General features: G+C 38.4%; 1 protein-coding gene across 1 annotated transcript in view; it reads left to right on the forward strand.

The window, feature by feature from the left end:
- Window positions 1-13,053, forward strand: part of LOC106874879 (SCO-spondin) — a 68,590-nt gene that overhangs the window by 44,753 nt on the left and 10,784 nt on the right. The window contains exons 21-28 of the mRNA XM_052977248.1: window positions 966-1,307; window positions 2,429-2,637; window positions 4,703-4,836; window positions 6,102-6,211; window positions 7,230-7,379; window positions 8,637-8,730; window positions 10,546-10,703; window positions 11,733-11,846. Coding sequence (XP_052833208.1) covers window positions 966-1,307; window positions 2,429-2,637; window positions 4,703-4,836; window positions 6,102-6,211; window positions 7,230-7,379; window positions 8,637-8,730; window positions 10,546-10,703; window positions 11,733-11,846 — 1,311 coding nt within the window. The remainder of the gene's footprint in view (window positions 1-965; window positions 1,308-2,428; window positions 2,638-4,702; window positions 4,837-6,101; window positions 6,212-7,229; window positions 7,380-8,636; window positions 8,731-10,545; window positions 10,704-11,732; window positions 11,847-13,053) is intronic.

Here is a 13,053-nt window from a genome sequence, read left to right on the forward strand (position 1 = left end):
ATATATATATATATATATAATCCTCATACAATATCATGATCCACATATTTGGCTTTTCTAAAAACAGCTGAAAGAGACTTGATCTTTTTATATTCTCCACCTAAATTAAATGTTTCTTTGAGTGATGCCAAATATTTTGCTTTTACATTATTTATTTTTATCTATCTATCTAGCTAGCTATCCTATCTATACAGATATAGGATAAAAATTAATAATTAATTAATTAATAATTTTACCAAGTAGTTTGGTGTGTTAAAAAACCATTTTCGGTAAATTTATATAGACAAAATTAAAATTTAGGGTTCAGCAAGCATTGCTTCACCACACACTGAAAATTAGAAATAGCAGTCAAAACTACTATTTCTCTACCAAAAATACGACTCCTGAGACAGTAGAGAAATGGTAGCTTTGGCTGCTATTACTAATTTTTGGTGTGTGGTGAAGCAATGCTTGCTGAACCCTAAATTTTAATTTTAGCTATGTATCTATTTATCTACACACACACACACACACACACACACACACACACCTTACAGTATGTATTCTTCAACTTATAATAACACTCTTTGAAGTGGTTGGCATTAAGAAAGGCATCCAGCCATAAAAACTATACCAAAGCATACCTCACTGATGTGGGTACCATGTAAAAAGCACCCAGTCTACTCTGTGAAGTGATTGACCTTAGGCAGGGCATCCAGCTATAGAAACCATGGCAAAACAGACAGCCGAGCTTGGTGCAGTCCTCTGGCTTGCCTGCCGCTTCTGTTAAAGTGTCCAATCCATGCCAGCATGAAGCATGGAGGACGGATGTTAAATGATAATGACAGGATTATGGAATCCTTATATATATAACAGTTACCTTTTTAAACCTTCTATTTTCTTTTCAAATCCTTTCAAATATTATATCTTGTATACATATATATATATACACACACGCATTTTATATGTCTGTTTATATTTATTAGCTACCTGTTGGGCATCAGGAGATCCTCATTACACCACATTTGATGGCAAACACTTCACATTTATGGGATCCTGTGACTATGTTTTATCCAAGTCAAAAGATGAGACTTTCATTATATCAGCGGAGAACATCAAGTGTGGCACATCAGGGGTAACATGTACGAAATCTGTGAATATTAAAATCTGGAAAACTAAAATCCATTTAATCCATGGAGGCAATGTAAGTGTGAATGATGTTGGATTGGAAAACAATGAGTACAACGGGGTTGACATCAGCATCTACACGGCTGGAATGTTCTTACACATTGCAACTCGGTTTGGTTTGATTATTCAGTGGGATTTTGGTAAGTAATTTCAGTTGCATCATTTTGCTCTCTCTCTCTCTCTCTCTCTCTCTCTCTCTCACTCTTTCTTTATCTTTTTCTTTTTCTCTCTCACTCTGTCTTTCTCTCTCTCTCTCACTCACTCTATCTTTCTCATTCACCCACTCTCTCTCTTTTTCACTCTCTGGCTGTCTGTCTGTCAGTCTCTCTCTCTCTCTCTCTTTCTCTTTCTCACTCTTTCTTTATCTTTTTCTTTCTCTCTCTCACTCTGTCTTTCTCTCTCTCTCACTCACTCTCTCTCTTTTTCACTGTCTGTCTGTCTGTCTGTCTCTCTCTCTCTCTGTCTCTCTCTCTCTCTCTCTCTCTCACACACACACACACACTTATCTTTGCTTTCCTGAGACAGTTGTTTTCTCACTCTGTCCACACACACAGGGACATTTTGAGCGGGATGGGCTACTCGACCTGAAGAAAATTCTAATTGGCCCCACCTGCAAATTCATGCACTATTTATCTTGATATGAGATCACCATGTCGCACACATATGGTTGTGATGCATGTGCCTGGCGTACCCTTATCAGACGGGTAGTCATGATGGGTATAATGGGCTTCGGATATTTTACCCCAGTGTCACTTTGCTAGCATGCTCTGCTCTCTCAATAATAATAATGATAATAATAATAATAATAATAACAATAATAATAATAATAAAGTTGAAGTGGAAACCAAATATATAGTGCATGTGTTTAATTGGCAAAATATGATCATCCCCAAGTATAATAACAAAAGCATAAAGTTAATTGTTAATTGTTAATCCTTAGCCTATATTTTACTAATCTAATCTGCTTTGTGGAGGCATGTGACTTAGTGGTCAACATGTTGGATTCATGATCTTAAGATTGTGGTTTCGATTCCTGGACTAGGCAACATGTTGTGTTCTTGAGCAAAACACTTCATTTCACATTGCCCCAGTCCACTTAGCTGGCAAAAGTGAGTCACCCTGTGACAGATTGGTGTCCCATCCAGGTGAGGAAGATATATGCTATGGAAACCAGGAAACTGGCTGTTTATGAGTCTTTGACTCAGGAAGGAAGTTTACTTCTTCTTTTTTTTTAATCTGCTTTTGATATTTTCTTTAACAGGGACCAGGGTTTATCTCCATTTGAACAAAACCTGGAGAAATGAAGTGGAAGGACTTTGTGGTAACTACAATGGCGACACAGAAGATGACTTTGCTTCTCCAGATGGGATGCTGCTGTCCAAAGCTTCTTCGTTTGGTCATAGCTGGAGAATAAATGACTGCCCCAGGATTAACCAAGACAAACCCGCAGATAAATTCTCTCCATGTGAGGTAAGGAATACTTAATAGCAATGTTTGCTAACCTGTTTTTCTCCTGGTCCTACAATAACTTTCCAGAAAAATCTATGCCCTACCGATGGTTGGAAAGAAAACTTTATTTTTAATATTTCATAACTATATACATTCCTTAAAGAAATATCCACACTACACCATTAGAATAGCGCCTTACAGTAGCAAACAGGTCTTCATGCTATTATTCTTGGCTGGAGGGATTGGTTTGGCTAGGCTGAGTAGAGGTGGAGGTTGTTTGCTGTGAAAAAGACATTTTCACTATTCCATGTCCCACTAGTGGAGGCACATGGTCTAGTGGTTAGAGCAGCGGATTCATGGTCGAGGGATCATGGGTTCAAATCTCAGACCGGGTGGTGTGTGTGTTTATGAATGAAATACCTAACCACCAAGTGGTTCTGGCAGAAGGAAATGGCAAACTTCTGCTGACTCTTTTGCCACAACTTTCTCTCACGCTTTCCTCCTGCATCTAGCAGATCACCTGTGACGGACCGGCGTCCTGTCCAGGTGGGGTACCTATACACCAATGAAACTGGCCCTTATGAGCCAGGCATGGCTTGAGAAGGAACAGACAAAAACAATGTCCCACTAAAAAAAAAGAGAAAATTCTGGATCTCATGCCCCACCACAATTTTCCCAGACTCCATTATAACTTTCTAGAAAATATATTCCCCATTTGTGATTGGAAAAAGCCAACCATATTTTTAGTATTTTATCACAATTAAAAGAATCTACCAGTAATTCTTTTATTAAGTATTGAGTACTGACTTCTCATAACTATATACATTCCTTAAAGAAATATCCACACTACACCATTAGAATAGCGCTATACAGTAGCAAACAGGTCTTGATGCTATTATGCTTGATTGGAGGGATTGGTTTGGCTCGGCTGAGTAGAGATGGCATATATCTGCTGTGAAAAAATGATTTTCACAATTCAATGTCCCACTGAAGATAAAAGGAGAATTTTGGATCCCATGCCTCACAACAATATAATCTTTTGGAAGAAATTGCGATGATATGTTATCATATCATCAGTTGATTGATTGTGGTAAAGAATTATTGATAGAAACAACATCAATTACAACAGCAGCAAGAACAACAAAAAAGGTGTCGAGGCCAACAAGGGATTATTCAACTTCAAAAATATAAAAATTTTGTTACACAGTGTAATTAATTCAAACCATGTTCAGATTCTTTTTCTTTCAGCAATCTTTAGTTTTCCTGATCAGTAATTGACCTTTCCAACCATACAAGCCTTTACAGCAGACCTTGGCTCTTCTGGAAACTGGTTGTTTTCTTCTAGATGTTCATTCACATTCTAAGATATTATTGCAACTAAGGATTCGTAGTTTGTAGAAAGACATATTAAGGACTGTAGTTTTAGGATTTGTGGTTTCTGTAGCTTTGGCAATTAAGATAGTTTTCCTCTCGGTGAGTCAATAAGGCATTGGTTTTGGCTCTAAATATCTTGATTAACATCTCTGTTAGTACCAATTCTCCATTTATATTGTAATCATCTTCATCGTCATTAAACGTCTGTTTTCCATGTTCGCATAGGGGTGGCAGTTTGACAGGAACTGACCAGCTTAAGGGCTGTTCAGGCTTCTTGTCTGCTTTAGCATGGTTTCTATGGCTGGATACCCTTCTTAATGCCAGCCACTTTACAGAGCATACTGGGTGCTTTTACACAACACTGGCATGGGTGCATTTTATGTGGTACCATCACCCATGACCCCATAAGGCTGGGGATGCTCAGCTGGAGAGGGTTGCAAGGGACAGGCCTGGACACAAGGGTAACTATGCTTTTACTTAGCTTGGCGTGTTTTTTCAAGCATGATAAACTGCCAAGAATCTTGGTCCCCCTTCATTCCTTCTGTGAGTCCCAATGTTTAGCCAGGCATCTTAGTCTCATGTAGTCTCTAATATAGAGATGGACATGATGGTCACAAATGGAACGCTTTTGATAATGGGTCTTCTGGACTAGAGATGATCTAGAGTTAAACAGCAACAACTGAGATACTTTTTTCTTAAATTCATCCTTTAGGGCAATAAACGGCGTTTCTGGGCAGAAGAATCCTGTTCCATTATAATGGGACCACTTTTCAAGGCATGCAGAGAAACAATATCAGAAGACAAAGCTAGAATATACCACAAGGACTGCATGGACGATGCTTGTGGGTAAGTTTAGTACTTTTTTTACTACTTCTCACAACCAATAATGGAGAATTGCTACCAATGGTAGCATGCCGCATTTGATTATATACACTTGTCTATCTTGTCTCATTCTTGATACAAGCTGTAGAATATTACAGTGTCATTAAATCATATACACAATTCCACCAACATTAATGAGGTTAGTACCAAAAAGTTTAACATTACTTCTCCCCCCTCTCTCTCCCTCTCTCTCTAAATTTTCTTCCTCGCTCTCTTTCTTTCTCTCTCTCTCTCTCTCACTCTCTCTTTGTGAGTTACTCTTCATGACTTCTCATCTTTCTGTGATCCTCTTATTCTGTGTGTGTGTATGTCTCTCTTTCTCTCTCTAAATCTTCTTCCCCTTTCTCTCTCTATCTTCTTATTCTCTGTGTGTGTCTCTCTTCTCTTTCTCTTTGTAAATTTGTTTTTTTCTTTTTGCGCTATTTATATTGCTAATTAGCCCTAGGTCAGCCCACATCAAGCTAATCTATGATCCAAAATCATTCTGGACGTGGAACGATTTTCATCATAGATTATATATCAATACAATGTGCCCTTCCTTTTGTAAGTCAGTAAGAGTGTCGTCAAAATAACAGCTCCTTACAATTTCTAGCATTTTGAGTGACTCCCTTCAACAGTGATTCTCAACAAGTGGTCAATATACCCCTCAGAGGGCAAACATTTACATGGCGTTTGGGGGCTAATAAACCATACCTGATCATACAGTATTATGCAGTCTATAAAGTTTATTTATAATGTAGTCCTGGATCCAATGCATCTCAAAAAAGTTGTTGTTGTTGGCACTCCATCGCTTACGACGTCGAGGGTTCCAGTTGATGCGATCAACGGAACAGTCTGCTCATGAAATTACGTGCAAGTGGCTGAGCACTCCACAGACACGTGTACCCTTAACGTAGTTCTCGGGGATATTCAGCTGACCCTTTGAATTACAGGCACAACAGAAACAGGAAGTAAGAACGAGAGAAAGTTGTGGTGGAAGAGTACAGCAGGGTTCGCCACCATCCCCTGCTGGAGCCTCGTGGAGCTTTAGGTGTTTTCGCTCAATAAACACTCACAACGCTCGGTCTGGGAATTGAAACCTCGAGTCCGCTGCCCTAACCACTGGGCCATTGTGCCTCCACGCCTGATCATAAGTCACTTAATGACTAAACTACAACAAATTACTTGGACAGTTAAACAAAATAAATGACGCTTTTCTTATGTCTTATTTCCTTTCTATTTATTTGAAGCTGTGACAGCGGAGGAGATTGTGAATGTCTCTGTACAGCCATTGCAAATTTTGTGGAAGAATGCAACAAAAATGGTCACCATGTTAAATGGAGACACCAACATTTGTGTCGTAAGTAACATTACACCTACTTACACTTGTACATACACATGCATCTACACACATAAAAAGTATGTTAGAGTGCTATAGAGGAGACACATGGCTGAAGGAAATAAGAGAAAGGTTGGGATAAGGTACTAGAGGACACTCTCAAGGTACAAGAAGGTGAGGATAAGAGAAATTACAGACTGTGGATCAAGGGGGGGGGGGATGACTGTGTGCAATATTTGATTGGTGCTTTTTACATTCCACTGGCACAGGTGCCAGTTATGCGATACTGGCATTGAACACATTATTGCCTCTGTGAGGCCCAATGTTCAACAGGTGCTTTTTATGTGCCACCAGCATGGGTGCCAGGTACGCGACACTGGCATTGGACACATTGCCTCAACACACATACAGATACATTTACATGCATACACATACATATATGTGTGTTCCACTGCACAAAAAAAATGTAATTTGTAATTAAAACCTGTTTATTCCGTCCTCGTTCTGTATAAATTTATACATATATATATACCGTAAATCCTCGAGTATAATCCGCACTTTTTCCCCAAAATTTAAAGGTCGAAATTTCTAGTGCGTACTATATACGAGGTTAAAAATGAAAAATATTTTCTAAGCAAAATTCTCTAAGTGATAAATATGTAAAGGCAATTTACTTAATATTTATTTTTCACTGACGTTATTACTGTTATTTCTTTATTTTCTGCAAACAAAGAGCACAAAAAAGCTACACGTTTGCATTATGTTATATATACAATAATAATAAAAAACGTTACCGTATATATGTTTACAAACCAAAGATGTTATATAGACCTCCTTGACTCAAGTTAGAGAAGGGGTGCGTATTATACACAAGGTTTAGGTTTTTCAGAGGTACAGCTCCCTAAAAATGCCCTGCGTATTATACTCAAGGGCACACTGTACTCGAGGATTTACGGTATATATATATATATATATATATATATATATATATATATATATATATATATATATATATTTATATACAATTGCATAATTTCAGCTATACAGTGTGAAAATGGCTTCAAATACGTTTCTTGTGGTCCTCCTTGCCAAGCAACATGTCGTAACATTGGAGATGAACCAGAAAAGTTTTGTGAGTCAACACATTGTATTGAAGGTTGTTTCTGTCCATCAGGCTATGTCCAAGAAGGTAAGCTACTTCAAGTCTTCACTAACTCCACCCAGATATCACAACGGTGTTTAGACCTCTGTCCTTCTCCTTCACAACAACGATGTCTCTTTTATTTCTGTCACATCAAGTTCTATACGAGTTCCATAGTTTGTGTGTCACATCTCTCCACCAGAACCTGTCTTACGAGTGTATATGTCTTGTACGATGAGGACCAGTTTTTAAGTTGTTGCAATTACTTACCATATTTTAACAACAACAACAACTACTACTACTACTACTACTACTAATAATAATAATAATAATAGGGGCTGCAATAAGGGTGGAGCACTTGTAGAAAACAGCACTGCTTGGAACCGCTCGAATACTCCGCAAGGTGCTCGAAAAATAAGGGGTGTTACCTTAGTTCACTGGTAGTGAACAGCTGGCAACATAGTACATCTCCAGCGTTAGAAGCTGTGCAAAGATAATAATAATAATAATAATAATAATAATAATTGGAGCATTGGGAGCAGTTTCCAAGGGCTTTGAAAAACATATTTAAAGAATATTGGAGCTTCTGTCAGGTTCGAGGTGATCCAGAAGATGGCATTGTTGGGTACGACTTGCATTCTAAGGAGAGTATTGTCTCTTTGAATCGCAGGAGAAGGGACTACTTGAAACCTTTGGTGATTTGTTATTGCCTGCTTTCAAGTAAAGAATAACTGGTAATTAAGAACTATCCGTGAATCTTTCAGAATAATAACAATAATAATAATAAATACCCTGATGCAGTACTGGGGTTGATGTAATCAATTTACCCCTTCCTATGCAATTGTTGGCATTGTGCCAAAATTTAAAACCAATTAGTTTATTGCTGTAACTCTTGGTTTCTTTTTGGCAATATTTATTTCAACACTAATAATACTAAGATGAGTTGAAGTCAAAGATCTTTCTATCTTCATTATACTACTTTTAGTGACCAGACTATCTCAGTTAACTCAAATGTCTATACCATCACTATCAGTCTCACTCCAAAAGCCTATGCCACCACAATCTCTTCTATTTATGTTATATTAACACTGATACTAGTTCTATATCTACCAAACTAACACCGATACCAGTTCTATTCTTATCAAACTAGCTCTGATTCCATTTCTATTACTTTCATACTAACATTGCCGCTTGTTCTATTTTTGTCATATTAACCCTGATATCTGCTCTTTTCTTGTCATATTAACCCTCATATATGTTCTATATTTGCCATGCTAACTCTAATATTGTATATAATATTACCAGGTAAATCATGCATCCCTGCATCTGAGTGTAAATGTTATGATAATGGCAAGTACTACCCACCTGGAGCAAAAGTCACATCGGAATGTAAAAATTGGTATGGTTTCCATCACATTTTTGTGAAAATTTTTTTCATGCATGACATGTTGTAGATAACAGATGAAACTTAGTGATGTTCATACCTTCTTTAAATGTACTTGCAATATAAGGAGAGAAAAAAAGAATTGTTAAGGGAATAAACTACTCAGAGTTGCCATCCTCATCAAAAAGAATAGTTAAGTTAGTGTAGACATTCTATTTCACTACGTGAACTGGTGTACATTATTGTACTTTAATTATGGGTTCTGTTATCATTACTTAAACAAGTAGAGAGAGATCTGTGTTGTTGAGAAGTTCACAATAGAAACAAAAAAACATTTCTGGAGTTAATGAAAGAATTAAAATAAGTTTTTCCCTTTTGTCTATCAAAAGAGGCTTAACCACTTTCACACATACATATACACATGATGGAGTTTCCACCAATCAAATTCACGCTCAAGGCTTTGGTCAGCCTGAAGCTATAGTAGAAAGCACCTGGCCAAGATGCTGCACTGTGAGACTGAACCCAGAATCATGTGGTTGAGAAGTGAACTCCTTAACCACACAGCTATGCTCGCATCAATTATGTGTAAACAACTACCTCTATATAAAGCATTATATCTTTATAAACCAGCATGTATATATATCCTGGTAGGCCTAAGAACTCGTGGCGTAGATCAACACAAAAGGAACTAGAGAAAGGGGGACATTCATGGCAGAGTATAAGTACAGAAGCGAAAAATTATGCAACATGGAATTCAATTATAAGTGGCCTATACTCCGCGTTGGAGGGTTAAAGGCAAGAAAGAAGAAAGATGTGTATATAGACCATTGTATCTATATAAACTATCATGTGTATATAAAACATCAACTCTACTCAAGCTATGTGCGTTTAATATAAACCATTGCAATCTCCAATTATGTAGCCAGCATGTGTATATAAACTATTATATATAAACTGTATATATTATATATAAACTGTATAACTATTATATATAAACTATTGTATATAAACTGGCTACGACGTTGAGTATTCCAGTTGATCTGATCATTAGAAGAGCCTGCCACTGAAATTAATGTGAAAGTGGCTGAGTACTCCACAGACACACATAACCTTAACATAGTTCTCAGGGTGATTCAGCTTGACAAAGAATGTGACAAGGTTGGTCCTTTTGAAATACAGGTACGATTCCTTTTTATCAGCCGAGTGGACTGGAGCAACATGAGACAAAATATCTTTCACAAGGACACAACACACTGCCAGGAATCGAACTCATGGCCTTATGATCGGGAGTCAAATATCCTAACCATTAAGCCATGTGCCTTCTACGTCTTGAACTATTAATATGTATACATATGGCTGTGTGGCAAGAAGCTTACTTCCCATCCACATTGTTCTTGGTTCAGTCCCACTGCGTGGCACCTTGGGCAAGTGTCTTCTACTACAGCCTCGGGCCGACCAAAGCCTTGTGAGTGGATTTGGTAGGTGGAAACCGAAAGAAGCTCGTCGTGTGTTGTGTATATATATGTATATGTTTGTGTGTCATGTTTGTCCACCCATCATCAGTTGACAACCGATGTTGGTGTGTTTACGTACCTGTAACTTAGTGGTTCGATAAAAGAGACCGATAGAATAAGTGCTAGGCTTACAAAGAATAAGTCCTGGGGGTGGGGGGAGTCGAGTAGTTCGACTAAAGGCGTTGCTCCAACATGGACACAGTCAAATGACCAAAACAAGTAAAATAATAAAAGAATAAACCATTAAAATTCATATAAATCCTTGTAATGTATGATAAGATCCTAAACATTAATTCTGCGTTCGATTCTCTTGTAGTACTTGTTCCAATGGGAAATTCCACTGTCTCATCTCCAATTGTTCAGCAACATGCAAAGCAAACGAAACAAAGTGTCAAAATGGCGACTGTATTGATTCCAAGTACAAATGCGATGGTCGCATGGATTGCAGAGACGGTTCGGATGAACACAACTGCAGTAAGTTCTTGTAAAACTCTTTTGCCACCTTGCCACTTTCACTACACAGTAAAAATGATTCATTAATCCCTTTTACCTTCTTTAAGTCTATCAGGTGACGTAAAATATTAAATATATATATATATATATATATATCATTTTGTTGTTGGCACTCCGTCGAGGGTTCCAGTTGATCCGATCAACGGAACAGCCTGCTCGTGAAATTAACGGGCAAGTGGCTGAGCACTCCACAGACACGTGTACCCTTAACGTAGTTCTCGGGGATATTCAGCGTGACACAGTGTGACAAGGCTGACCCTTTGAATTACAGGCACAACAGAAACAGGAAGTAAGAGTGAAAGAAAGTGGTGAAAGAGTACAGCAGGGTTCGCCACCATCCCCTGCCGGAGCCTCGTGGAGCTTTAGGTGTTTTCGCTCAATAAACACTCACAATGCCCGGTCTGGGAATCAAAACCGCGATCCTATGACCGCGAGTCCGCTGCCCTAACCACTGGGCCATTGCGCCTCCACTATATATATCAGAGCCATTGATAAAGGGTGGGGTGTCCTGTATGTCATTTTGTTTTACAGGAGTGAACAATGCAGGAACCATCTGTGAAGGAAGAATATTCTTTCTTACTCTAGGCACAAGGCCCGAAAGTTTTGGGGAGAGGACCAGTCGACTAGATCGACCTCAGTACGCAACTGGTACTTAATTTATCGACCCCCGAAAGGATGAAAGGCAAAGACGACCTCGGCGGAATTTGAACTCAGAACGTAAAGACAGACGAAATACCGCGAAGCATTTCGCCCGGCGTGTTAACGTTTCTGCCAGCTCATCGCATTCTGTGAAGGAAGAATATTAAAGGTTTCAAATGCGGCGAGCTAGCAGAATCATTAGCATTAAGATAAAAAAAAAAAAGAAAAACTAAAATGTTAAATGCTTTTGTCAACTAAAAGATCAATTTGTTTTGTATTTACAACTTTTAAACAAAATTTCCTTTTAAATTTCAATGCAAATTTTAAAAAGAGTAATTTTTTTCCCCCCAGCATACCAGTGTAAAGGCAACGAATTTGTCTGCGGAAGTGGCAAATGTATCTCTAATGAATTCGTCTGCGATGGGATGTTTGATTGTCTGGACCAAACTGATGAAATGAATTGTCGTAAGTAACAATAGGCTTTTGCTCAGACCCCCCATATTGCCAAGGTTTTATCATATTTACTTCGGCTTTTTTTTTCAATACCAAATTCAAGTCGTCCACATGTCCACACTTATCTGCTGTCTTCTGAAGGCGCAGGGAATGTATATGAGTGGGGCTGCGAGGCAGTTGACTATCTTTCTCTCCTTTAAGAAGTAATAAATATGTTAACTTGATAAAAGAAATCTTTTAAATAAAGTTAAGAAACGTATTACATGGTACAGGTATGGTCGCGTAATCAAGATGCATCTTAGATTATAATTTTGGGTCAAGCAAAGTATCTATGTGCATTTCGTAAGAGAAACAATTGGTGGCGAGGGATTGTGCCACGTACATGATATTTGAGCATACACTTCAGCCCATCCGATCTATAAACACTCGCACACTTTCATCTCTGCATGTACGTGGATAGGACTTTTCACTGCATCCATCGCCATAGAATTTTATAAAATACAAGAAACGAAATATTAGGAAATCTGTACAAGGTTAGTTTTAAATGGCGGAAGCTTGTATAAAACTTTTTCCTCTCTCTCTCTCTCTCTCTTTCTCTCTTTCTTTCTTTCTTTCTCTCTCTCTCTCTCGATTGTCACAGTAAGTTCCAGTGACAAGCATTGGCAGGCGACTTGTACTCTTTTGATTGCAAGTTTTATGTCAGTCTGTGACTCTTTTGCTCCGGTAAATGGGAGGGTCACTGCTTCCGTAGTCGAATGGAACAAAACCCTGAAGTATCGGGACCTGGCAGTGAACTATCTCTTCTAACCTGTGGCGTTTGAGACGTTTTGAGGGACTGAACCACTAACGGCGAAGTTCTTGCCATCGTTGGCAGCTCGCCTCACCGAGGTGTCAGGTGATGCCCGTGAGGGCGCTTGGCTTTCCCAACGCCTTAGCCTCGCTATCGCCCGCGGTAACATCGCGAGCATGTTGGCTTGTTTCAGAAGGTTCCGTTGAACCTTGTGGTGTGCGACCAGTTGAAGCACTTGGTGCTACATTGATGTTTTTTTCTCCCCTTTTTTTCTTTTTTCCGCTTCTTTATTTTTCTTTTCTTTGCCTTTATTTGTTAAAAACTATATTTGATAAAATAGTGTTATTATTTCCTTTCGAAAACAAATTTACAGAACGATGTGTTTATTTTACGAGCGTGTCTCCTCTCCATACCATATAATTAGATTCG

Source organism: Octopus bimaculoides, chromosome 27, assembly GCF_001194135.2.
Source record: "Octopus bimaculoides isolate UCB-OBI-ISO-001 chromosome 27, ASM119413v2, whole genome shotgun sequence".
Classification (NCBI taxonomy): domain Eukaryota; kingdom Metazoa; phylum Mollusca; class Cephalopoda; order Octopoda; family Octopodidae; genus Octopus; species Octopus bimaculoides.